Below are 27,670 nucleotides of genomic sequence, written 5' to 3'. Positions count from 1 at the left end.
ATTACTTTTGGCTTATAACTGCCAGACATTTCCCTTAAAAAGGGAAAAATGAGCTTTGTCACTATAGCACCTACCACCGTAATAGCTAAATAAGTTAATGTATAATTAAGGAATGTGCAGTGGAGAGAAACTGACCTGAGATGTATTCAGAAACTAGCAAGAATTGAGGACTATTAATATCTGGATGTAAACTGTTGCATTATGAGATGATCAATAAAAAGTATTTGGAAAAAGGCATTCATTAGTTCAATCAACATTATGGAAAATCTAATATGCGAAAGGAGTCATAAAGCATAAGAGATGGGTATGTCGGATTGTCGAGGGAATGTTTTTCATTTATCTAATGATACATAACATACCACTCAAAATTTGAGGGGAGGGGGTTAAAACAACAACAGTCATTTATTTGCTTACTCTTCCATAATTTTGGCAGGACCTGGGGACAACTCATCTCTGCTCCATGTGACTCAATCGGGATTGGAAGATCCACTCCCAATATGGCTTACTCATATGGACAGCAAGTTGAGGCTGATTGTCTCCTAGGTGCTCAGTGGAGTTGTTGACCAGACTCAATTCTCCTCCATGTTGCCTTTGCAGAAGCCTAGGTTGGGCTTCTCACCACACACCAACAGAGTTCTGAAAGGAAGAAGGTGAGTGCCAATGTGCAAATGCTTATCAAGTCTTGGCTCACTTCATGCTTAATAATATCCTGTTGGCCAACTCTAGTCACATGACCAAGCCCAGAGTCGTTGTGGGAAAAAATAATGCAAAGAGCCTGGTTCACTGGAGGCCAAAGTACCAGCCTACCATGGAAAAGTGGCTGGAGAGTTATAATACAAAGAACATACCTTGTTCTGCTTCAAGGAGCTCACAGAGAAGAAACATTTTGAATACTATTAATGTTTTACTGCATATTGCAATGGGTAGATGTGAGGGACGATCTTTTACTCAGGACAATTGTTTGCTTATGGTATTATATTATAGATAGGATAAATGAAAAATCAGAAAAGCATGACCATGAGCCCAGTGACCACAAGATGGTTCCAACTAAGGCTGAGGCCCAAGGGGAGGACATTTTGCATCATGATACAGACCTGTTTTCTTGCCCTCCATTCTTCAATCGAGTCAATCTAGGGACATGTTTTAATTGATCCAGGCTGTTTTATTACTATACTTGTCTGAATAACGAAGCATTATAGTAACTTGTGGTATATCCTTAGGCAAATCCCTCACCATGCTATTTCCTCATTTCTCAAACAAGGGATTCAAATTAGGTGATTTCTACAGTTCCTTCTAAGTGTTATATTTTACTATATAACAATATAGTTGGTAACATTATATCCTATTATATCAATAATGAGAAATGTGTTCTTTTCCTGACAAGCACATTCCTTTAACTAGTCAGTAAAGTTTATTGAGAACTAACTGGTGAATCTGGACTTCTCTGGGCCCATCTGTTTGCTCCCTAACAGGCTCTAACTATGGAAACTGGAGTAGCATGAGTTAGGACTGGCTTTTGGCTTTGCAGGGGCCAGCAGTTTCTCTATTGAGAACTAGGTGCCTTCTTGGATCAAAAGGTTAATTTCTGCATTACTTATCATTCTGGGTTGCTAAGAAGATAAGGGACGTGAAAGTATTTAGCTTTGATTAGGGACTGAGGTTTTTTCTCACTCTGACCATACTCTATTGGTTCTGACAGTTTTGCATCAGTCTTTGGGAAAAAATAGAGGACTTCATTCTCAGGTATCTGCTAACCTCTAGAGTACTAGCCCTGCCCACACCAAGGGAGGTCCCACTTTTTCAGCTTTTCTGTTGCTAAATCTGTGACCCTTTTAATGAAACCCAAGGGACTGTACACGAGGCAGAAAAGCAAGACATTTTTAAGAAGCAATTTAATATTTCTCTTCCTGATATTGTGCTTTTTTCCCTTTGCCTTCTTAGAATCCAAGAACTGTAAGAAGCTTGCTTTTTTTTTTTTCTTTTCTTTTTTTAGTTTCACTTTCGAGATTGCAGCAGATCTGCCATGCCTCCCTGGTGAGAACGACTGAATTCGGACTAATGAAAAAAGGAATGGTCAGCTGTTATCAGAGTAAATGAAGGTACATCTTTAAGATTATTACTGGGATAGGATCTCTCATGTTGGCTAGAACTGGGACTGCACGTTGGTTTTAGTATTCTTTGGTCTTTCTTTGGTGTGGTGCTTGAAATCTAGTCAGAATCAACAAGGAGAATGGAAGAAAAGAGAGATGATAGAGGTGTGGGGAGAAGTGTATCATAACTCAGTGTACATGTAATAGCAAGAATTTATAATTAACATAATAAAATCCTTTAGACAGTAATTAATTTTTTTTTTCTTTGTGGATTTCTGGACCTGGAAAAGCACATTAGGAAATTTATGGAGATCATTTTGCAATAGCCTTTTTTAAAAAAAAATCGTATATTTGGGGTGCTTGGGTGGCTCAGTTGGCTAAGCATTTGCCTTCAGCTCAGGTCATGATCCCGGGGTTCTGGGATCAAGCCCTGCTTGGGGCTCCCTGCTCAGTGGGAAGTCTGCTTTTCCCTCTGTCCCTCTGCCTCACCTCCCCAACCCCCTGCTCTTGTGTGCTTTCTCTCTCAAATAAATAAAAAAATAAAATCATATCTTTGTCTGAAAGTTCAGAGCCCTGTGAGCTTGAAAGAGTTTCTCTCCTTTTCTCAGTTGTGTTGACTGGAGAGGAGACGGAAGCTGGCGTTTTAGGATAATGCGCTTGAAAAGGAGAAAACACTTCAGGTGTTCCTGGGAGTACAAAAGTGGCTTCTTTGACCTCATAAAGGAAAGTGGAGGAAGGTGACAAGTAGAAAGGCATTTAGATGTATAGGAAGATCAGAAAGCAGCACTGGCAAATGCAGGCGCTTCAGATGAAATCTGAGTCAGCCTTGGGCTGTAGTAGCTCAGGAAGTTACCTCCCAGTTTCGCAATAGCATTGTGTGTTCATGTGTGTCTGCAGTTAGGTGTTACCTGTATACATTCAGGGGGGAAAAAAAAGTATTGTGAAGTGCACAAACCAAACTGGAGAAGCCAACTAAATAAATAGTGGTTAGCTCTAAGTAGCCTGGCTCCAGACTCCATGTCTTTATCATGATGCAATATTATCTCTCACTACAGACACATGTAATTCGATGTACCCTGAAAGGCCTTTCTAAAATTGCAAGGCCCACTGAGTCCTATTTTCCATCTTTTTAGCTTTCTTTGCTTTTATTATGTCTCATACAATAGCAATTTTTTCCCTTCTGTTTCATCCTCTAACTGTATTTTCATTTGTTTCACTGAATCAAATTCCAGAATAACTTTTGCATACAATTTGCATAGTTATAAAGTTACCAAACCTTTGCATATTTCAAAATGCTTTCCCCCTTATCGTGAGTTGTTCAGCCGGAAATGAAATTTAGGTTCAGTTTCCCCTGATCATTTTGGAAGCTCATCACTACTGTTTTCTAGTGGCTGATGTTGCTGATGAAAAGTTTTCTACCATTCAGGATCTTTTTCTTTTGGAAGTAATTGATCATATGTTCTCCTTTGAAGGTTTTAGGATTTTTTTTTTTACTTGTGAATGGCCATAATTCCGAAGTTTCATAAGATTCTCTCTGTGGATTTTCATTTTTCACTCCTCCTGCCTACCATTTGGTGAGTCTTTTCCATGTGATGAATGTATTTTCAGATCTGGGAATGTCTTTCAGTCCTTCAGGGATATTCTTTGTGAATAGATTAGTCCTTTTCAGTAATTCTGATCTTTATCTATAGCCCTTCCAGAAGAGATAAATGTCACCCAGACAAGGAAGAGAATATATTGCAGGGACTGTAAGTGTGAGTTGGTAAATACAAGTAGAAGCATTTGTGGTACAGGGAAGAGAGGTTTGGGAGAATCTCAGAGAGGTGAGGTTTGGGGAGTTAGTTCCTGATTTCCAGAATGTATCATTTCCAGCTCCAAATTTTTCATGTACCTGAGCAATTTGGTGAGGGGCCTCATAGCTGGCCTGGGCTGTGATCTTTGTCATAGCCTATAAATATAAAAACTGTGTATAGCTTTAACAATACTTAGTGCCAGTATTATAAAGGCCATAAAATAATTAATAGAAACTGACTTTTCTTCTGTTTCTGAGAACTAGATTAGAATAAAAGTAAAACCACTATATTTTAAAAGCCGATTAGAACAATTACAAATACTCATACTAGTTCTATTTTCCTACAATTAATCCTCTAAAATGATGTTATTCTCTAAAACTTATCTGGAATTCTTCTTGTGACATGACTTTTAGAGCTTATGGAAAACCTAACTTATTTAAATATCATTTTTATTGATCCATCTGCATACACTGAAGATGTATTTGATTTTTTAAAATATCTGTAAGTGAAACTAGGTAATTGATCATACCAGAGACTATCACATTAGGTACATATCCCACCAAAATAAAGTTGTGACCATTTACGGAGGTAAGAGAGGTTTTCTTAAGCTGATTAACTGCCCATGGAAAGCTATTCATTCAACATGTATTTATTCAATACTTGCTATGGTCCAGTCATTGTTCTAGACACAGGCAAAGCAGTACAGAGTAAAGACAACCATGTCCTCTACTATTATAACTTTATACTCTAGTCAGATGGAATAGTTAATTAAATAATAAGTAAAATTATTTCAGATAATTCCCATCAACCATGGCACGGAAAAAGCAATCTAGGAAAAGAATAACAAATAGAAGGATTTACGCTTCTGGGGCTCCTGGGTGGCTTAGTCGTTAAGCGTCTGCCTTAGGCTCAGCTCATGATCCCAGGTGCTGGGATGGAGCCCCGCACTGGGCTCCTTGTTCAGCAGGAAGCCTGCTTCTCCCTCTCCCACTCCCCCTGCTTGTGTTCCCTCTCTCGCTGTGTCTCTCTCTCTGTCAAATAAATAAAATCATTAAAAAAAAAAAAGAAGGATTTACGCTTCTGAATTCAAGGTTTACTATAAGGCCACAGTAATCAAAACAATGTGGTGTTTGTGTAAGAACTGACAAATATTTCCATGTAAGAGAGTGGTGAGCCCAGATATAGACCCACACTTAAATCCACCCACACTTACTTGTTTTTTTTTGTTTGTTCTTTTTTTTTTTAAAGATTTGTTTGTTTATTTATTTATTTATTTATTTATTTATTTGAGAGAGAGAGAGAATGAGAGACAGAGAGCATGAGAGGGAGGAGGGTCAGAGGGAGAAGCAGACTCCCCGCCGAGCAGGGAGCCCGATGCGGGACTCGATCCCGGGACTCCAGGATCATGACCTGAGCCGAAGGCAGTCGCTTAACCAACTGAGCCACCCAGGCGCCCCTTATTTGGTTTTTAAGAAGGTTACTGAAGCAATCCAGTGGGGGAAGGAAAAGGAAAAAAAAAAGTCTGACAAACTGGGTGTGCAACTGAAAAAAATGAACCTTGACTCTTCCTTCGCATCACACACAACATTTTATTAAAGAGAGATCACAGGCCTTAACCTAACACCTAAAACCACAATCTTTTCTTAAAAAAGCATAATTTGGGGGTAGGCAAAGTTTCTTAGACAGGACACAGAAAGCAGTAATATTAAAAAAAAAGATAAATTAGACTTGATCATAATTATGAAGATATCATCATTCATTAAGAAAATGAGTAGGGGGGCGCCTGGGTGGCTCAGTTGGTTAAGCGACTGCCTTCGGCTCAGGTCATGATCCTGGAGTCCCTGGATCGAGTCCCGCATCGGGCTGCCTGCTCGGCAGGGAGCCTGCTTCTCCCTCTCCCACTCCCCCTGCTTGTGTTCCCTCTCTCGCTGTGTCTTTCTCTGTCAAATAAATAAATAAAATCTTTAAAAAAAAAAAATGAGTAGGTAACCCACAAAATGGGAGAAAACACAAATATAAATCTGACAATAGACTGATACTTGTGTATATAAAAAATTCCTAAAATGCAATAATAAATAAGAAACAACCTAATTTTAAAAATGAGTGAAATCTTTGGGCGCCTGGGTGGCTCAGATGGTTAAGCGTCTGCCTTCGGCTCAGGTCATGATCTCAGGGTCCTGGGATCGAGTCCCGCATCGGGTTCCCTGCTCAGTGCAGAGCCTGCTTCTCCCTCTCCCTCTGCCACTCCCTCTGCTTGTGCTCTTCTGTCTATCTCTCTGTCAAAATAAATAAATAAAATCTTAAAAAAAAAAATGAGTGAAATCTTCAAATATACAAGGGAAAATACACAAATGGATAATAAGCATATAAAAATTGTTAAATATCATTAGTCAGCCAAGAAATGAAAATTAAAAACCATAATGAGATATTACTACACACTCACTGGAAAGAGTGAAAAATAATAGTGACAAATGTTGGTAAAGATGTTGGTGGGAGTGTAAAATGGCATAAACTTGACTAAAAGATCCGGCAGTTTCTTATAAAAGTAATTATACTCTACCTTACCGAATGCCCAACAATTTCAATCATGGGTAATTATCCCAAAGAAATCAAGTATATGTGTCCATAAAAACATGTACAAAGATGTTCATAGTAACTTCATTCATAATTGTGTAAACTTCACACAATCCATGTGTGTAATCATATCAGCATGGATAAAATATATTTATACAATGGCATACCATTTAGTTAAAAAAAATACTATTTAGTTAAAAAAAAAAAAGACTACCCCAAAACAAACAACATGGATGAACTTCAAAAATATTTGAGTGAAATATCTCTTATTTAAGAGAGTGAATATGATCCCATTGATAGGAAGTTATAAATCACGCAACACTATAGTAGAAAAAAGTCAGAGCTATGACGGTCTCTGGGAGACAGGGATTAGAACGAACTGGAAGGCAATGGGGGAACTCTTTAGGGTTTATGTTACACAGGTGCATACACGTGTTGAAAGTCAGAGAATGTACACTAAAGATTTGTGCATTTCGTTGTATGCAAATTTTATATCAAAAGAAAAACTCAGCAAATACTGAACCGAAAGTAGCAATGCACACTCTTTTAGAGGGAAAGGTACTGATGTTGCAGTGTACTTTGGTAAACTGGTGGATAGAGGATGGATAGATGGGTAGATATATGATAGTGGAAGAGTGTTCACTGTAAAATTCTGTGAGTTGTGCTGTTGTTTAGGACTTTTCATTAAAAATGCTAGAAAAAAGTAACTGTGGTAGAGCCATATTCTGTATGAATGGAAATGAGCAAATGCTGCTATAGGACAAGATGTGGATCAGTCTCACAAACATAATATGGAATTTAAAAAAGGCATACAATGATACACAGCGCAGAATTCCATTAACATGTAATACAAAAGCAAGTAAACTTAATCTTTCTGTGTATGACATAATGAAGTGTTTGTCTGGGGAAGGAGGAGGTGGTGGCTGGGCAAGAGCATGAGGGAGGTTTCTGGGGGGCTCATTGTCCTCTATTTCCTGCTATGAGTGGTGAATGCACTGACATGCTCTTGATGAAAATTCAACAAGCTGTACATTCATGATTTGTATACTGTTCTGTATATATTTAAAATATAATTACTGGGGCGCCTGGGTGGCTCAGTCATTAAGCGTCTGCCTTCGGCTCAGGTCATGATCCCAGGGTCCTGGAATTGAGCCCCGCATCGGGCTCCCTGCTCCTCAGGAAGCCTGCTTCTCCCCCTCCCACTCCCCCTGCTTGTGTTCCCTCTCTCGCTGTGTCTCTCTCTGTCAAATAAATAAAATCTTTAATATATATATATATAATTACTAATATTTAAAAAGTACATATATAATACAAATCCTGATACAAAAAGCTGAGCTTTTATCTAGAAATATAGAATAAAAAGATAAAAACATGGAATATGAAAGGAAATTTTATTTTTTTAAAGATTTATTTATTTTAGAGAGAAATAGAGAGCAAGAGTGCAAGAGCAAGGGGCAGGGGAGGGGCAGAGAGAGAAGCCTTAAGCAGACTCCCTGCTGAGGAGGGAGACTGACTCAGGGCTGGATCCTGGACCCTGAGATCCTGACCTGAGCTGAAACCAAGAGTTGGATGTGTAACTGACTGAGCCACCCAGGTGCCCCTAAAAGGGAACTTTAAATACAAATAAGATCACATGATGGGCCAGTTTTTTCCCTAAAAGTGGTTTCAAAGGAGAGAACACAGGAAAAGAAAGAGGGGAAATGATCCAAATAGTAATAGAAAAAGAAAGCTAAAAATTTAAGGAATACCTGAGTCCTCAGACCGAAAATGCCTTAGGGTGTATATCTACATTTTAGAGGAAAGATTTAGCATGAAATATCCTTTTGAAATTTTACATTACCAAGGATAAAGAAAAAGACACTTCCAAAGAGAAAACAGAGAGTAAAATAAAGTTATCTTCTATATAAAGGAAAGAAAACCAGATGGGCATGATTTCTTCTTAGCAACAATGGATACTAGAAGACAATGGAATAATGCCTTCATGACTTGGCAGAAAAAGTATTTTGAACCTCAAATAGCCTACACGCCAAAATCATATGACAAAAGAACAAAAACAAATATTCAAGAACTTAAAAGAGAAAACCTCCTATAAGTATTTTGGGGAAAGAGGGGCAAGAGCTACTCAAGGAGACACTTTAGTCAAAAATATTTCAAGAAAGAAGGTACTGAAATCCATGATAGTGACATTAACCCAGGAATATGGTGGAATGGATTCCAAGATGATAACCAAATAGCAGGTGTTAGACATATCCCTCCAAACTAGTCATTTACCCAAGAGAATGATGAAGAAGGTAATTGATCTTGGTGTTACAGAAATGAAATCACATATTGTGCTTTTCTCAAATAGGCACTGCGTTAAACTGGGATGGAGGTGAAGGGTGAGGAGGGAGTTTGTATGCTCCATTTCTTACTTTTCTGTGCTATTTGAATTATTTCCATTTGATATATTGCTTGTATAATACATACTTGTATATCATAGAAGTTGTGAGTCAAAAGATCATACGTAGTCACATTGGTTATCTGTTTTACAAGGAAAATACCAATGCCTGTGAAGGCCTATGTTACTAATGTCTCTTACTTGTTTACATTTCTTTTAGAGGGGAGAATCATGAACCAGAGTTTACCTTTTCATATCTACTTCTTTTTGGGACTGTTGCCCTTGTGGATACCGTGTACATCCTCTGCCAATAAATGTGTTGTTAGACATGAAATAGCTGACTGCAGCCATCTGAAGTTGACTCAAGTGCCTGATGACCTTCCGGCAAACATAACAGTGTTGAATCTCACCCATAATCAGCTCCGAAGATTACCATCTGCCAATTTTACAAGATATAGCCAACTTACTATCTTGGATGGAGGATTTAACTGCATCTCAAAACTGGAGCCAGAATTGTGCCAAAAACTCCCTCTGTTGGAAATTTTGAACCTCCAACACAATGAGCTATCTCACCTTTCAGATCAAACTTTTGTCTTCTGCATGAATTTGACTGAACTCCATCTAATGTCCAATTCAATCAAGAAGATTCAAAATAATCCCTTTCAAAACCTGAAGGTAAGATGAAAATGTTCATCTCCATATAAAAATTTAAAAATATGTTATCTCATGTTAAGTTTTCAAGTCACTTATGAATCTTTAGACTTTGTATCTAAATATCAAGGTGAAGAATAAGAAAACCAATCTTACCCCATTTATGTTTGAAAATGTTTTCAAAAGGGAAAATAGCATCTTAAACCAATTTCAGTCGTAAATTTTTTTTTAAAGATTTTATTTATTTATTTGACAGAGACACAGTGAGAGAGGGAACACAAGCAAGCAGGGGGAGTGGAAAAAGGAGAAGCAGGCTTCCCGCTGAGCGGGGAGCCCGATGTGGGGCTCGATCCCAGGACACTGGGATCATGATCTGAGCCGAAGGCAGATGCTTAACGACTGAGCTACTCAGGCACCCCCTTCAGTCTTAATTTTTAAAGAACTTTTGCCTCTCTTGCTCCCTCCCATTAAAAATTTAACTTAGACACAAGAGGTAGAGATCAAAGAAGAATCTGATCTGTGATAACCAAAGAAGAATCAGAATATACCACGAGGAACACAGCAAATAAAACTCTGAGTGCTGCTGATTTAGTACCTGAAGTAATAATAAAAAATGCCATATCCAAATTCTGACTTAAATGAAGTTAACAAATTGATGAATGATAAAGCAAATTGTTCAATTAAAAATTATGTACTCTTGGGGCGCCTGGGTGACTCAGTCATTAAGCATCTGCCTTCGACTCAGATGATCCCAGGTCCTGGGATCGAGCTCCGCATCCGGGCTCCCTGCTCCGCGGGAAGCCTGCTTCTCCCTCTCACCTCCTCCTGCTCTGTTCCTTCTCTCGCTGTGTCTCTCTCTGTCAAATAAATAAATAAAATCTTTAAAAAAGAACAACTACGTACTCTTGATTTAAGAACTCTCTTTACAAGATTGCTTTTCCAACGGCCACCATCTTTTTTTTCAGTGCTTTGCTTGAATTTTGCATGTGTGAAAATGTATGTTATTGTCTCTCAATCTGAGACAATTATTAAGTACTTTTCTTAAACCAAAGCCATTTTTAAAACTCTGTTTTCTTCATTTTATGGACCTAGAAAAAATTTGGCATTCTTTGACCTCATGTGCCAAGAATAGTGTACAAACTTAAATATGCTTTAAAACATTTATAAAATGATTTGCTTGCTAGTGATTTGAAAATTCTTTCTTGTGCCTCCTTAGATTCTGAAGTGGACGAAATGTCTTTGGACACAAAGACCTCAAAATCTGGTTAGAGTAATCCTTGGCAAAATGTTCTTTTATTTTTAAAACATAAATAAAAGTCTTACTCTCTTTGAACACATTGCATAAGATTCTGGCCTAATATATATCAGCTTTTCATTACCTTTTACCCGAGTGGAAGTCTGTGTGTTAAAAAGTAGCACTAGGGTGGTAAAATGTCCCACGAAACAAACAAAAATGAATATTCTGCACTAGTCATGATGCAGACTTTACGTAAGTGTCAGTCTTTCTCAATATAAAAAATCTTTTTAGGATTTCATGGACAGCAAAGTTCTACTCACACTTCTTTAAGAAGAAAATTTTTTCTTCTTTTTTTCTGTTGTTTAGTTTCAAGGCTGATGATGCATGACACTCTATGTTTGTTAAGCCACATGAATATTCCTCACATCATAAAGAAATGCTTATTATAAATAAATGCTTATTTTTTAAGATTTTATTTATTTTTGTGAGAGAGAGAGAGCGTGAGTGCACAAGTGGGGGTTGGGGGGGCAGACTGAGAAGAAGACTCCCTGCTGAACAGGGAGCCCAATGCAGGGCTTGATCCCAGGACCCTGAGATCATGACCTGAGCTGAAGGCAGATGCTTAAGCAACTGAGCCACCCAGGTACCCCTAAATAAATGCTTATTATGAATACTCCTTATATCATGAATAAATGAGCTTAAGTCCTTTTGTTTTGGTAAGAGAAATAAAATGATTCTTTTTTAAATGAATCTTGAAATAAGAAACACAACGCTTGCAATAATGGTATTTTCAATCACACAAAGATTTTTTTATTACTCCTACTGTAAGTTTTCTAGAATAGTAGAGAGGTAACTTTTTGCTGTTATTTCTGAGTTATTTCTAAGATTCAAGTACATTTAAAGGAACTATTTTTGGAGGCAAGACTAACGTACATCTTTTTTCTTTCTCAGAATTTAATCAAATTAGATCTATCTCATAATGGTTTATCATCTACTAAATTAGGAAGTCAGCTCCAACTGGAAAATCTCCAAGAGCTTCTGTTATCAAATAATAAAATTAATGTACTGAGACCTGAAGAACTTGATTTCCTTGGTAATTCTTCTTTAAAAAAATTAGAGTTGTCATCAAATCCAATTAAAGAGGTAAGAAGTAAGGTAAAATTATTTTGTGTTCTACCTTTAAGTGTGGGCAGTCCCTAACTGTGTCACATGGATAAGAATCTAAAGATTCCCAGAGAAAGGGGTGATAACGTTTGCCACGTCTTCCAGAAATCCTTCATACTTCCTGCTTGGGGACACTGATGTCATCCTCACAGAAAGAGAGAGTCCGGTAGCAGTAAGGAGCTGAGGCTCTGCTGCCTAATAGAAGTGGGTTAAAATCCCTGTTCCAATTACAGGCTAGTACTTGGACTTTGGGGAACCTACTTAACCTCTCTGGGTCTTACTTTCCTCACTTGTAAAGTGGAAACAATACTATTTATCCCATAAAATCTCTGAAAGAATTAAAATAGCGTGATAGTTAAGAGAATGGGCTTTAGAGTTGGGTTAGCTAGCTCTGCATCCGGGCTTTCTCTCCTAATGATTGTGTAATCAGGCAAATTATTCAAATTCTTCATGCTCCAGTTCCCCAACTGTAAAACTGGTAAAATAATAACTATGTCATAGGCTATACGGTAAAGAATTTAGCAGTGTCTGGCATGTAAGTGCTCCATAAATGATAACTAGCATTAAAATATAAAAATCCTCCTATAATGGGATCTACCTAACTAACCTTCTCTTTGGATCCATGATAGTCAATTCATTAACTACTTTCATATACAGATATGTCTGCATTTTATTCCTTTACAGGCTGAGAATAAGAATATTGGAAATCATAAACTAAGTCAGATTTTTAAAAGCTGTATTCATTTTCAGAATAAAAATAGACTATGTATTGGTCCTGAGATAATATAATATAAACAAACAACAAATGAACATTTTACTCAATACTCGGGCTAAGTTTTGAACAGCATTTTTTAAATTTAGAACATTTGTTGTAGAAGTCTTATAAAATATGTAAGTAGTGGGGGGGAGGGGATAAAAATCATCCCAAAGTCCATATTCCAGAGACAGCCAGTATTAGCATTTAGGTATTTTTAGCTCCAGCTTTTCTCCAAGTGATAATAAGAAAAAACAACAGCAGGTGGAATTCAGAGTACAAATTCAAAATACACTGTGCGTCAGACACTGTGATAAGTTCTATATACATATATGTTTTTTAAAAAATTTTTTTACCTAGTCCTGTAACTAAATTATTCTTTTTTTTTATTCTTATGTTAATCCCCATACATTACATCATTAGTTTTAGATGAAGAGTTCCATGATTCATTGTGTAACTAAATTATTCTTATCATCATTTTACACAAGGGTAAATTGAGATAAGGAAGGATTGAGGAACTTGCCCAAGGTCTCACAAGTGGTTATCTGGTGACAGAACTGGGTTTCTGGCAGTGTCAGATCAGAGCCCATGCTCTCCACAGCTGTTCCGTATTGCCTCCCTCCGGCGACAGCGTATCCTGCCATTTAAAAGTAATATCATATGGAATATGACTCAGCCATCAGAAAGGATGAATACCCAACTTGTGCATCAACATGGATGGGACTGGAGGAGATGATGCTAAGTAAAAGAAGTCAAGCAGAGAAAGTCGGTTATCATACCGTTTCCCTTATTTGCGGAACATAACGAATAGCATGGAGGACATTAGGAGAAGGAAGGGAAAAATGAAGGGGGCAGAAATCGGAGGGGGAGATGAACCATGAGAGACTATGGACTCCAGGAAACAAACTGAGGGTTCTAGAGGGGAGAGGGTGGGGGCACTGGTTAGCCTGGTGATGGGTATTAAGGAGGGCACGCACTGCATGAAGCACTGGATGTTATACGCAAAGAATCGTGGAACACTACATCAAAAACTAATGAGGTAATGAAGGGGACTGACATAATAAAAAAGTAACATCATATCATGAACATTCTCCATATCATTAAGAATTATTCAAAAACTCAATTTTGATTACTGTAAAATAGTGCTGTCATGTAAGTTCATCCTAATTAATTTAACAATCTTCTGCTTCGTAGTCCAATTCCCTTTACTTACAGTGAAGTACACTTTCTTCCCCATTTTTGCCTTTTCTTCCATTAGCCTTCACATCTCACTAAATGACACGCAGTAGGAGTCGGAGCCTTTGCTCTCCTGGTGTTGAACCACCACCCAGGACTGGCTACTGCCCTCTGTATTCCTTCCCTCCTGCTGCCTCTGTTCTCTCCTTCTGGCGCTGAACCCCACCCAAGGCTTCTGGTGAGGGAGTGGGGTCAGAGCAGAAGGGATCTGGAAGCACTATCATGAAATAAAGTCAGGAGAAAAAACTGTAGTGGAAAGACAAAGAGCAAGGCTGGAGCTCAGAGTCACAGAAGGGCAAGTGGGAGTCATTGTTTCATAATACAATCCACCCTTTCATTTCATGTGCTCATTGAGAACTGCGGTCATCAAGACAAACAGGATCTGCCCCAGTGGTGACTTTACAAATACCTTATTAATTACAATTATACTCAGATCAAGTAAAAGCACCAGGCACCTAACCTAGACTGGGAGGTCAGGGAAGGCCCCCTGACGAGGAGACCCTTAAATGCTTGGTGGAAGGTAGTCAGAGGCCCGGAAGGGTAAGGGGTTGGAACAGGAGGGGGGTGTTGCAGGCACAGAGTAAGGAGCGGTGCAGTGGAGGTGTGGGGAAGAAATGCAGAGAAGATGGTGAAGGGGAATGGGACTGAGTAAAGAATTGTTTAAGCTTTTCAAGAGTCATGCAGATGCCACTGTGTTTTGGTTATTAACCTCCTTTCCCCCCCAACTTTAGTTCTCTCCAGGGTGTTTTCATGCAATTGGAAAATTATTTGGCCTCTCTCTGAACAATGCTCAGCTGACCCCCAGCCTCACAGAGAAGCTCTGTTTGGAACTGTCAAACACAAGCATTCAGAATCTATCCCTGAGCAACGCCCAGCTGTACAGAACAAGCAATATGACTTTCATTGGATTGAAAGACACAAATCTCACCATGCTCGATCTTTCCCACAACAACTTAAATGTGATTGAGAATAATTCCTTTGCTTGGCTTCCACATCTAGAATATTTCTTCCTGGAGTATAATAGCATAGAGCATTTGTTTTCTCGCTCCTTTTATGGGCTTCTCAATGTGAGATACCTGGATTTGCGACGCTCTTTTTCTAAACAAAGCATTTCCCTTGCTTTGCATCCCAAGATTGATGATTTTTCCTTTCAGTGGCTAAAATGTTTGGAGTATCTTAACATGGAAGACAACAACTTTCCAGGCATAAAAAGCAATATGTTCATGGGATTGATAAAGCTGAAACACTTAAGTCTCTCCAACTCCTTCGCAAGTTTGCGAACTTTAACCAATGAAACATTTTTGTCCCTTGCTCAGTCTCCTTTAGTCACACTCAATCTAACCAAAAACAAAATCTCAAAAATAGAGAGTGGTGCTTTTTCTTGGTTGGGCCACCTACAGGTACTCGACCTTGGCCTTAATGAAATCGGGCAAGAACTCACAGGCCAAGAATGGAGAGGTCTAGAAAATATTTTTGAAATCTACCTTTCCTACAACAAATACCTACAACTGACTAGCAGCTCTTTTGTCTTGGTTCCAAGCCTCCGACGACTAATGCTCCGAAGAGTGGCCCTTAGAAATGTGGACAGCTCCCCTTCACCTTTTCATCCTCTTCAAAACTTGACTATTCTGGATCTAAGCAACAACAATATAGCCAACATAAATGCTGAACTGTTGGAGGGTCTTGAGAAACTAGAAATTCTGGATTTGCAGCATAACAACTTAGCAAGGCTATGGAAACATGCAAACCCCGGTGGTCCTGTTCATTTTCTAAAGGGTCTTTCTCACCTCCACATTCTTAATTTAGAGTCTAATGGCTTTGATGAGATCCCAGCAGAAGTATTCAAGGACTTACTTGAATTAAAAAGCATTGATTTAGGATTGAATAATTTAAATATATTTCCACCATCTGTCTTTGATGGTCAGGCATCTCTAAAGTCATTGAACCTTCAGAAGAATCTCATAACGTCAGTTGAGAAGAATGTTTTTGGGCCAGCCTTCAGGAACCTGAGTAATTTAGATATGAGCTTTAATCCATTTGATTGTACCTGTGAAAGTATTGCCTGGTTTGTTAATTGGATTAACAGGACCCATACCAACATCTCTGAGCTATCAAGCCATTACCTCTGCAATACTCCACCTCAATATCATGGTTTCCCCGTGATGCTTTTTGATATATCACCCTGCAAAGACAGTGCCCCCTTTAAACTCTTTTTCATAATAAATACCAGTGTCTCACTGATTTTTATCGTTATCGTACTGCTTATCCATTTTGAAGGCTGGAGGATATCTTTTTACTGGAATGTTTTAGTGCATCGAATTCTTGGTTTCAAAGAAATAGACAGACAGCCAGAGCAGTTTGAATATGCAGCGTATATAATTCATGCCTATAAAGATAAGGATTGGGTCTGGGAACACTTCTTTTCAATGGAAGAAAAAGATCAAACTCTCAAATTTTGTCTCGAAGAAAGGGACTTTGAGGCAGGTGTCCTTGAACTTGAATCAATTGTTAATAGCATCAAAAGGAGCAGAAAAACTATTTTTGTTGTAACACAGAATCTACTAAAAGATCCATTATGCAAAAGGTAGGTGAACATTGTGAAGTTTTAAGTATGTACTTATTTTTTTGATTGAGCTTTTAAATATTATTTACATTATGACTCACAACTCAAAGAATTTTAAAAATAAATTTCTTAAAAAATAACCTGATTATTAGGGACAGATAAAAACAAATTTAAGGAGGATGTGAGAGCTTTTGTCTGTTAAAAACTGTATACTGGTATATAACATATTTCAATATTTTTTTCCCTTAGATTCAAGGTGCACCAAGCAGTTCAACAAGCTATTGAACAAAATCTGGATTCCATTATATTGATCTTTCTTGAGGAGATCCCAGATTATAAACTGAACCATGCACTCTGTTTGCGAAGAGGGATGTTTAAATCTCATTGCATCTTGAGCTGGCCAGTTCAGAAAGAACGGGTAAATGCCTTTCATCATAAATTGCAAGTAGCGCTTGGATCCAGAAATTCAGTACATTAAGTTTATTTCAAGAATAAGGTAACAGAGGAGTAACTTTCCCAACTTAAAAAGTTTCATAGTCAATTTAGGCTTTATTTGAAAATAATGTAAATCTGTTTATTCATATTTAGAGAGTACTGTCCCATGATTCTATCTCTTCTATCTCTCTATTGCAGGCCTTTTATTACCAGCTGAGTTAATTGGACCCAAAATAAACATATAAGAATATCTTCTACAAATGAATATACAATTGGTTACTGAGGTCTATGACAACTTAAAAATTTTTTAAATATTCCTCATTTAAAGAAAAGTTAGAATTATGGGAAGGTTTCTGATAATTATATTTGGAGTTTTTTTAGATGCACTCATAGTAGAATAAGAGATAATTGTTTTAGTGGATACAATGCTATTTCAACTGTGAAAGAGTAAAGTACATACCCCAATTTTTAAAAGCTTAGGTATAGTATTTTTTCAATTGGAAAGCTTTCGTTTTAGTGGTGCCCGTCTCACTGTTGATTTTGTTAAGTGTTAAAGCTCATTTTAATATACAGATTCGTGGTCAGAAAACATTTGCGGTTCATTTTGATCACTTAGTAAAATAAATATTTTAGTAAATACTTACTTATATTTTCCTGATATTTGGGTTTTTGCTATAGGTGTTAGAAGAAACAATTCTCTTAAAAATATTACAAAAAAAAAAAAAAAAAAGATTACAGAAAGGCTTGCTTCCTGAAGGTTAATTAGTAGATTGGCTTTGTGGAGATAAAATATTCTTTTCTCTTGGTCACACACTCAGGAGATGGCCCTGGTCAAATCATTTGGTCCCACTGGGATTCCTTGACTCCTGAGCTTGAAAATTATGGTGATAAACAAAATCTTAAATAATCCCATATAATTAATGATGACCATGGTATAGTGCCTTCACATGAAATATATTATGTCATAAAATTATATGCTATGTACATGTTAGTCCTCTTCTAGAAAGACTATTATTTTAAATTTTATTTTTGTCTTACAATGAAAAGAATCTAATTATTGGAAATAGACAAGAATAGCCTTTTAAAACACCTTTATAGTTCTGGTATTCAAATATAAGAGAGGGTTGAAATGATAAGCTGAGTTAATTTCTATATTAGAAGCACCTGTTTGCTAAATTTAGGGAGCATCTGAGGTATTGCATTTTGGAACTTTGATTTAAATAGTTCAGTATTCTCAGGGCTAAGCTCACAGAATCCTGAAGTAATATCCACTGTATTGCTGGTTCTGAAAGAGTCTCTCAACAATGTGAATGTGTGGAGGACTCATTTTCACTTTCCCATTATACATCATCCTTGCACACGAGACACTTGTTCTATAGCTTTTTTTGTTAAAGTGTGTTTTCTGCCTGTAAAATAATCTCATTTTATTTTGGCATCATAAGCTATAAATAAATAAATGAATGAATAAATAAAATTAAACTTTTATGATGCCAAAATAAAATTAACAATTACTATTTTTCTTGATGTGCTTTGTATGTTATCTATGTATCAATGGTCTCAATTTCATTAAAATATTTCTAAGTGAATTTTTCTTATGAATTAATGTTTCATCAGTTTGTGAAAAGGCTTTCATTCTCTTATTTATTTGCTTATAAGATAGTTGATCAAATGGCTACAACTTAAATTGAGTTCAAATGTCATTTTTTTAAAGTTGCTGAATAGATAGAAGATGCACAAGAGATGACCCATTTAACTGAATATAAGTCACGCTAATAAAAGGTGAGAGTCTTGACATGTGTTTGACCTACACAGGAAGAAACATCCTGAACTTCAGCAAGCTGTCCTTTATAATTGTTCTCAGGAGGAGTCCTCATCCCTGGGGTTCGAAACAAGGGAAGTGCAGAAAAGGATGTTTGTCTGACCTATTTAATTTCCAAGAGTGAAGTGGCTTGCTTGAATGCTCTCAAGGTGCCATCATGTTTTCTGTTTACTCCATCTTCTTCCTGTTTTTCACTTTCAAAACAAATTCCACCTGAATCAACATTGAGTTTAAAATCAACCTGGGAATTTAGATTTTACCTAAAAATGGCATCTTTTTGACTGTAATAAGAAGTAAATGCTATTGTTAGCATTTACGAGGGGGGTTTTGTTAGCGAGGAGGGGGGTTTTCAATGCCATTTATTTAATGATGTCTAATTATTCAAATGTCTACCTTAGGTTATTTGTAAAGGGAACTCAATAGTAACTGATGGTGGCCATTGGAAAATGTAAAGATGCTCAATATGAAGAGCTTAAAAAATATTTCTTGCAATCTATAGAGGTAGAAAGCAGACTAGTGGCTGTCTGGACCTAGGGATGAGAATGGGGAGTAACTATAAGTGGTGCAAGAGATTTTGGGGTGATGAAAATATTCTAAAATTGGAATGTGGTAATGATTGTACAACTCTGTAAGTTTTTTACTAAGAATCATTGAATCATTCTTAAAACAGGTGAATTTTGTGGTATATGAATTACATATTAATAAAGCTGGTAGAAAAACAGTATTCATGGAGCAGTGTGCCTTGCCCTGTGCTAAGCATGATGGGGCACAAAGGAGATGAGCTAAATTTTAGAAAATGGGGCAAGAAGAGTTAGGGTAGGAAGGGACTATCAAAGATGGACCCGAACAAAAGTCTCCATGGAAGAGGATCAGACCTTTCAAAGGTGGGTAGGATTTTGTTGAGTGCAGAGGCAGGTGGCAGAATGAACAGTAAGATGGAAGGAAGGAGGCATAAACTTGGTGTTGGATGGTCACTGGGATGCTGCAGAGGATGGAACCATGTTGTAGAGAGCATGAGAGAGGAATTTAGATTTAAGGAGTCAGGTGTTTTGAAATTATAACTTTATGGGTTTCAATTGGCAAAACCAGAATTAAAATAAAATTCCTTCCTGTGATCTACGACTTAGATTTCTGTGACAACTCGGTGAATAGAGGATGTAACTTCTAACTTGACAGTACAAATATCCAGGCATACTCCCACATCACAGAAGGAGACTTAACGCACTAATTTTTTCCTATAAACATGGAAATCTATATTAAAGTAACCAAAAGAGGCCAATTAATTGGTCATTAGTTGCTAATTACACTAGGTGATATATTAGCCATTTTTAGCTCCTGCAAGTCCTTAGCCTTCTCCATCTTCCTGTGCAAGGGAGAAACTGGTTCTGTCATGTGACTTTCCCCCCACCCACTTCGTGAGCCATCTTGCATACATTGGGCAGGAGTCATGGGACTTTTCACTGATGGAACTTTTCTGGTTCTATGTGAGAATTGCTGGGTAGCCAGTTTTGAATTCTTAGCTCCCCTTTATCTTAAGTCAGTTCCCCAGGAAATAGACCCTGGGATGGAGAGGTACATGCAGCAGGTTTGGGGGTGTGCTCTGATTTATGAGGGAGTGAAATCAACTGGATTGGGAAGAGGGAGAATGATGATCTGCGATGCAATTGCAGGTTGCAGCAGAGGCCCTAGCAGACCCTAGGAGACCTCACAGGTTTCACGCCAAAAAGGGGACTGGACCACTCTACCCTCATCTCAGCCAATCCATATTGGATGTAGGTAGTCCCAGGGAGGAAGCATGCCCTTGAGCAAAAAGCTTTGCCAAAAACAATTCCAAAGGAGGAGCTCAGTTGGGAAGCATGAGGAGTGAACTCTCCGGGCAACTGGAAGAATAGGTGCCTGGGTCCTGAAGGTGAGATCTGAGCGGTTCCCAACAGCATCCATGACACCTTCCAAGGGATTTAAAAATTAAAATAGATATAGCTCAGTTGGTTTCTTTGAGCACTTCTGCAAGCTTCCAACCATTTTATTTTTTAAAAAATATAGTCTCTTCTAGACATTCTGGAAAACAAATGGCTTTATAGGAAGCCAACATTTAAAAAAAAAATAATAAGGATGCTTTAACATTGTCAGTGTCTTCCAGTCAAAGAACAAGTTGGGTTTATTACTCACTGAACTGAAGGAGGATACACAGCATGGAGATCTAGGGGCGGGGGGGGGGGGATCTCAGTAAGAAGGTATGTGAAAGGTTTGGGCTTTTCTTGGGTGATTTGGGGGGAGGGCATACAGAAGCAGAGTTTCCTTCTAGATTTCATGCTGTTAGAGGAGGGGGAAATTTTGTGATGCTGTTAGAGAGGGGGCACCTTTATCTCAATAAAGCTTGTCTGTAGAGAGAAGAGACTAGAACCCAGATGAAGTTGTACTTGGTAAAGAAGTAGCAGCTTAGCCAAGAGAGGAGTGTTTATGGCATTTTGAAGGTAACACCATGACCTTATTTTTGTCTGTTCTTATACAAAATTAGGAAGTGGTCATGCTTCGTCTCATTTTATAGTGTCAGCGTTGCCTTGTCCAAGGTTGATATTCTGTGGGGATGTTTCTGTCCACCAAGAGGATAACATGGCCTAGCTGTGAGTGCTGGGCTGGTTCTGGATGTCAGGGGCTACTCTTTGCTTTTCTCAGCGGCTTTCAATGCAGGTATCTTTTTGGCTCCTGGAAGAAATACCGTTTCATCTTAGTGAGCACTTGGTTTCAAGTGCCAGAAACTCAACGTTGTTTAGGCAGAAAGGGAGAATGTTTGTGGTCTATAACCAAACGGGAAAAAGGCAGGGATATAACCAGCTGTCGAGGAGAACTAGAACAGGGACTCAAACATGACCACACCTCATCCCTACTCCTCTCTGTACGTTAGTTAATGCCCTTGGTTTGTACTGCTAGAAGGGGGTGTGTGTGTGCACGGGATCTCTTAGGCTCCCAGTTCACGTCCACAATCCCAATTTCTAAAACCTCAGGAAAGCCCTCTGATTAGCCCAGTTTGGGTTATATGTCCATGCCGTGCCATGGCAGTGGGGTCCTGTGGTTGGCAGCACCCACCAGAACCAGGCAGATAGAATGCTGTTTCCCAAAGAGGGGAGCTGGACAGACCCAGCGGTTCATGACCACCATTTGAGACCTGTAGAACTGGCCTACTAAATACGCTGGACTTGGTGAGGTGCAAAAAGGAAACTGTGTTATTCTTTCTTCCTCTCAAAGTTCTTTTTAAGAAAATTCTGCCATTTGGTTGAAACCTCAGGCTTGTCATGGAGCTTTTCAGACACTCTTAGAGAGTACAAAGCGTTGTCCAACCTCATTATCACAAACCTCTGGTCCAGTAGTAATAACAAACTCTTGCCCAATTAGGCTTCTCTACTTCCCCAGCTGGGGTCTGCTTCCATCTGCTGGAAGACCCCTTTGATCCCATTGAAGTGGGTGATGGTGTTGGCTTCTTGTCTCTCTGCTCACTCCACCTGCTCTCCCACTGGCTAACTGAACACCTGTAGAATCTCAGGAGTTCAGAACACAGAGGAATGAAGGGACATCAAGGACAGAGACAGCTACACTTGACCGGTATGGGTATGATCTGGCCTCTGGGCCTTGGCAGCATAATTCTGGGTGGCTGGCTCTTTCTGTCATGGGATGCTTTTGTCACTTCTTCAGAGATGCAGAATCTTCCCTTGGAGCCTAACTCACAGGCGAGGCATGGCTATGGTTAGCTACTCCCAGCACAGATTCTTCAGGTGACTTCCTGGCATCTAATAAAATGAATTCAAAACTTTCCATCACTCTGTCTCCACCCAATCTTTCAAACTTGTCTCCACTATAGCTGTATACATCTAAGGTGCTGATTGGTGTTCCTCACTGGTCTTCCAAGATAGCATCCCATAAAAGGGCCCCTGCCAAGTAAATGTGGGAAGCGCTGTATGCTATTCCTCCTTTCAGAAATACACAATGATCATCAGGGTATTACAAAGCTAAGATGTCCTGCTTTAAAGATAGGTATTTAACTTTTTATGATCAAGGCATTCCCTAAGCCAATTTGATCATAGAACCCTTCTCATCATTTGACTTGTTAACATCCTGCTTCCTGCATGTTCTGCATACCACACTTTTGCAAATCTAACCATAAATGTTAGACTAAAGTTTGTAGCAGTGGACATAGAAAGGAAACAAACACATTCCATTCTGTGAAAATATATGTTTACCGTGCAGAAATTTTATTATGTTTCTGGGGGAGACCACGAACAATAGAGAATCGGGGATTCGGGATGCTCCAGAATTTCCTCTAACCTCTTCCAACTCTGCAGTAACTATTCCAAGAATATGTTGGTACTCCGTTAGCAATGGTCCAAGGAGTTCTAGCCCCCACTGAAAACCTTAGTTCACATTTGAAGTTGTGTGTGTGTGTGTGTGTGTGTGAGATGTTGCTCTTTCTTCTCTTGCTTCACTTCCAGCACACAGTAAATAGTCACAAAATATTTGCTAGTGAATGATTAAAGAACCAAGTGAATGAATACACCCCGAACTCGAGCCACCTGGAACTGCTTGTGGTTTTGCTCACATGCCTGGCTCTTTCACGTTTCCATCTCTACATAAATGTGGTTCTGCTTTCACGACTGTCCTACATCCTTTTCTTGGCAAAAGCATGCAGTTTCAAGGGTTAGGTCAGGCATCAGCTTCTCCGATAAGGAGACCTAACCCTTGGCCTAATCTGACCTAACCTTGAAACTTAGAGCCTTCCTAAACACACCTCCTCCCTGGGATGAGTTAGTTGGCTTTTATCCTGTGTCAAGCACTCTTGGATAGAAGAGCTCAATCTCTTAAACAGTGTGAGTGTCTGCAAAGAGTCTACAGAGGATGTAACCTTAAGACCCACTGTGGCCAGTGCAAGAATCTGTGCAAATCCTGGATAGAAGGGGCTTGGTGTCAGCCATGTGACTTTGGAGGGGGCTCTTGGGTCAGAGCCTTTTCTCTGCTCTACTTGTTTACAGAAGATAACCTTTCAGTGCAAGGGGATTTGAAGACCTGTTCTTCTGCTCTGGTTGTTTTGGTGTAAAGCAATCTTGACTGGGATAAACACTGGGTCAAGTGAGATTGTCCTTCCTCAGAGAAACCCTGTTACCTAAGCAGTGGTAAGAAACAGAGGGTCCCTCTAGACTTCCCTGATAACAGTTCCAACTTCCCAGCTTGGCCGCTTAGTGATTCTGCAGCTTCTGATGTAACCTCTCTCTAGTGGCTCATCTGGCATTTTCTGGCCTTAAAGTGTGTGTGTTCCCAATACCAAACCTACCCCAGAGGAGAGTGGAACAGGCAGAACTACCCCCCACCCTCACCCCCACACTCATTAGGAAACATCTGGCGATTTCTGAACACAAGAGGAGGTGCTTAAGGGATGGTCTAGGGGTGGGAAGCTGGAGTTTCTGTTAATCTTGGCACGGTATGTTTTGAACATCATATCTTTGAACAAATTCCAAGGGGTGCCATTGGGTCCACTTCAAACTTTAAGGACAGATTTGCTTATCACATAGTACATCCTCCCTGTTCCTTCTATCTCTCTTGTTTCTCTTATCTGCTTTTGCTATTCTTTTCCCTCCTCTCTGTTCTACACCTGGTGTGGAGGCATGCTTAGGAGAAAAACACAAATCATATTAATTTAAAAAATCCCTCAGAGGAAAATATTATTGTACCCTTGATCTATCCTTTTAGGACCATACTCTACTGCAGAGTGGCTAAGCTGCTTGGGCAGTATTACTCTTGAACTTGTAAACACCAGAATGCATTCTTCTGGGCAGAAAGGTAGGGGAAAGGGTCATTGGGCCTTCATGAGGCAAAGGCTTTTTTCCAAGCCCAGGTATCACTTCTCAGCTTGGCTGTACTTGGAGAAAATTATACTTGTGGATGTTATCAAACAACACCAAAACACAAGGGAATCCCCTATCTAAGATGTGGCCGAGTGAAATATCTCGCATATACTTTGCAGATTTAAAAATATATGTATATCTATTCAAGTCCTTAGCCCATTTTTTTTCCTTAACCCATTCTTAAATCAAGTTATTAGGTTTTTGCGTGTGTGTGTGTGGGGGGGGGGGGTTGGTTTGTTTTGTTTTGTTTTGTTTTGTTTTGCTGTTGAGTTACAGGAGTTCCCCTAAAGTTTCTAGAACCAGTTTTGACGTGTGGTGGTGGTGGTAGTTTTCCTGCCCTACTAAGCAGTTCTCCAACACCAGCTGGGTGTCCTACAATTCAACTCACTTCCAACACTGTCTCCTGGGAGGTACAGTCAGATCCCATAGTTTAAGGGCTCAGTCCTGCAAGACTGTTTTCCCCACCCCTCTACTTCAGAAACCAGTCACAAGTCCAGGGTGTCCCCAGTGCTTCTGACAGACCAGCTACAGATCAATGACCCCCTTCTCGGGTTTGACCCCTTATTGAGTGCTATGGAATGTGCTATGATTATAAAGCAGGATAACCCTTATTTCTCCTTCGCTGATGATTAGTTGAGGGATGGACTTTTAATCTAGTTCTAGCGAATGAGACTCAATTGGTCAGTTTGAGAAGCTTCTGGAAAGTATTTTGTTCCTTAATGAGAGGGAGAATGAAGGAATGGGCTGTACCTTCTTTTTGCTTTGAGGGAAAGATGGTTGGTGCTCAGGGTGCCATCTTGGGACCACCAGGAAACAGGCCATACATAAAACACTGTGACAATGTGTGAACAAAAAAGAAAAAAAAGATTTGGCATCTCGGATGATGTTGGCAATTTAGGGCACCATTCTCAGAACCAGTTTATTGTGGGCTTCTTGCTCTGTGAGTGCTTGAGCCACGGTTGATGAGAGCACCTTAAAAGCCTCATCAGTCTGCTCTCTGCTCTCTCTGTGCTGTATCTGTTTCTACACCCAGTAGATTTAGTCATGATCTATTCATAATCTCTGTGATCTAAAGCTGCTTTTTGATTAGTTTAAAGTTGTTCTTGTTTTAATATTTTTCCTTTGGTAGAATCCAGAACCCTTAATCAAATACAAAGACAATTTTCCTGAGGCTTTTGAGGTTTTGATCTAGTTTACTTTTCTTTTATTGTGTTTTTCATAGAAAACAAATAATATGAACTTACTAAAAATATTCAAATAGTACAAAAGTCAGTACATCTGGAGGTAAATGTAGCTATAATTTCCTTACAGATCTTCCCTCAGGGTTATTCACTGTAACCTGAGATTATGTGATAAACATTAATATCATATAATAAAATGGCATATAATAAAAACTAGCATCTACTGAGAGCTTACTCTGTGCTAGGCTCTGTTTCAGTTGCCAAGCATGTATTAATTAATATAACTCTCAGAAAGTACCATTATTTCAGATAGGAACTATTTGCATCCCTGGATTATAGTTGAGGAAACTAAGCGACAGTAAGAGGCATGGGTGTTGATCCATGGCAGAGATGACATGAACCTAGCGAGTCTCGCTCCAGAGTCTAGCATACTGTAGTGTCTCTATTGTGGTTGTTTGTAAATATTTGTTGCATCAACAAATGTCTTTTATTATTAAGAAGCTTTAAATTTTTTTTAAAAGATTTATTTATTCATTTGAGGGGCAGGGAGGGGCAAAGGGAGAGGGAGAGAAGCACTCCCCATTGAGTGCATGGAGCCTGAGTCAGAGGAGGGGCTCCATCTCACCACGCTGAGCCAATACCAAGAGTCTGAAGCTCAACTAACTGACCCCCCCAAGCGCCCCAAGAAGCTTTAAATTTTTTTATAATCAAATCTGATAGTCTTTTTCCTTGCAGGTTCTGGCCTTGGTGTCATGCTACGTAAGGCAGTTTAAATTCTTAAACAGATTAATCACTCAGGTTATTTGTTTTAAGTTTCAGGTTTCCAAAACATAACATTTCTTCATAGCAACATGGTCATAACTTCCTGATATTTTTTCAGTGATGCAGCCAAGCATCATTATACACATCAGAAAACCAATGCATCTAATTGTTAATTAGCCAATATAATCAGAAGAGTTTTATCACAGAAAACACTGCTTTGACATAGTCTTTTGAAAAATCAACACTGCCACAGTTAGAAGCAATGGTTTACTGCATTTGCTTTCATGACTACATCTGAGTTAGATCTTTGCGGTAGATCACCTGGGGCTCATGTTATGAGAATGGTAATTAACAGAGAAGCCTGGTAGCATCTAACATCTGTCTGAAAGACTGCTGATGGATGAACAATGGGTGTAAAAGACCTAGCATCTCGCTAGGAATTGTTTACCATGTTTGCAATTATAGGCCATTTTGAAAGGACCTTCAAACAAAAGGATCAATCATTCATTCATTGTGCCTTTCTCAGGAGGCTGGGTGGCCAGAATGTTTTATCCACTGACAATGATACTTCTTCCCCTGTCCTTTCTATGACTCCTGCCACTCTCTGTATAGATTTGAGACAATTATAATTTTAATTCTCACATAGAACCAGAAAATTTAATTAAATTTTTAATTTGTGACCAGCTTTATAGAACAAATACCCCACTAAAGATGTTCATAAACATACCAGCCAGATACTATGATCATGAATTACCCCAATAATTAATTAATACCCAGATAGTGTATTCGTTTCCCAGGGCTGCCATAACAAAGTGGCTGCCACAAACTGGGTGGCTTGAAACAACAGAAATTTATTCTGTCATTGTTCTGGAAGCTACAAAAGGGTATCAGGTGCTGGTAGGACCATGCTCTCTCTGAGACCTGTAGGGAAGAATCTTCCTGGCCTCTTTCTAGCTTCTGGTTGTCAATCCCTGACAGTCCTTGGCTTGCAGATGCATCATTCCAATCTCTGCCTCTGTCAATACCTGATGTTCTCCCTCTGTGTTTGTCTTCAAATTTCTCTCTTCATCCTCGCATGGCAGCCATATTGAATTAGGACCCATCCTAATGCACTTGTCTTAACTTGATTACATCTTTAAAGAC

General features: G+C 38.9%; 1 protein-coding gene across 4 annotated transcripts; it reads left to right on the top strand.

The window, feature by feature from the left end:
* The first annotated feature begins 1,921 nt into the window (after nt 1-1,921).
* On the top strand, nt 1,922-20,590 carry TLR3 (toll like receptor 3). Of its 4 annotated transcripts, XR_004679099.1 has the most exons (8): nt 1,922-2,099; nt 9,055-9,509; nt 10,702-10,749; nt 11,674-11,865; nt 14,608-16,460; nt 16,689-16,857; nt 18,586-18,653; nt 18,736-20,590. XR_004679099.1 is itself a non-coding variant. In XM_035004208.1 (7 exons), exons 2-7 carry the CDS (start codon nt 9,066-9,068, stop codon nt 18,699-18,701), a joined length of 2,721 nt encoding a protein of 906 aa, XP_034860099.1. In that variant the 5' UTR covers nt 1,922-2,099; nt 9,055-9,065; the 3' UTR covers nt 18,702-20,590. The 4 variants fall into 4 exon arrangements, 3 of the variants coding, with proteins under 3 accessions (XP_034860099.1, XP_034860098.1, XP_034860100.1); XM_035004208.1 differs by lacking the exon at nt 18,586-18,653 and having other exon boundaries at nt 18,687-20,590; XM_035004207.1 differs by lacking the exons at nt 18,586-18,653; nt 18,736-20,590 and having other exon boundaries at nt 16,689-18,460.
* The last annotated feature ends 7,080 nt before the right edge of the window (nt 20,591-27,670 follow it).

Source organism: Mirounga leonina, unplaced genomic scaffold, assembly GCF_011800145.1.
Source record: "Mirounga leonina isolate KUSES-001 unplaced genomic scaffold, KU_Mleo_1.0 Mir_128, whole genome shotgun sequence".
NCBI lineage: Eukaryota > Metazoa > Chordata > Mammalia > Carnivora > Phocidae > Mirounga > Mirounga leonina.
This window is presented reverse-complemented; position numbering and strand designations above follow the sequence as displayed.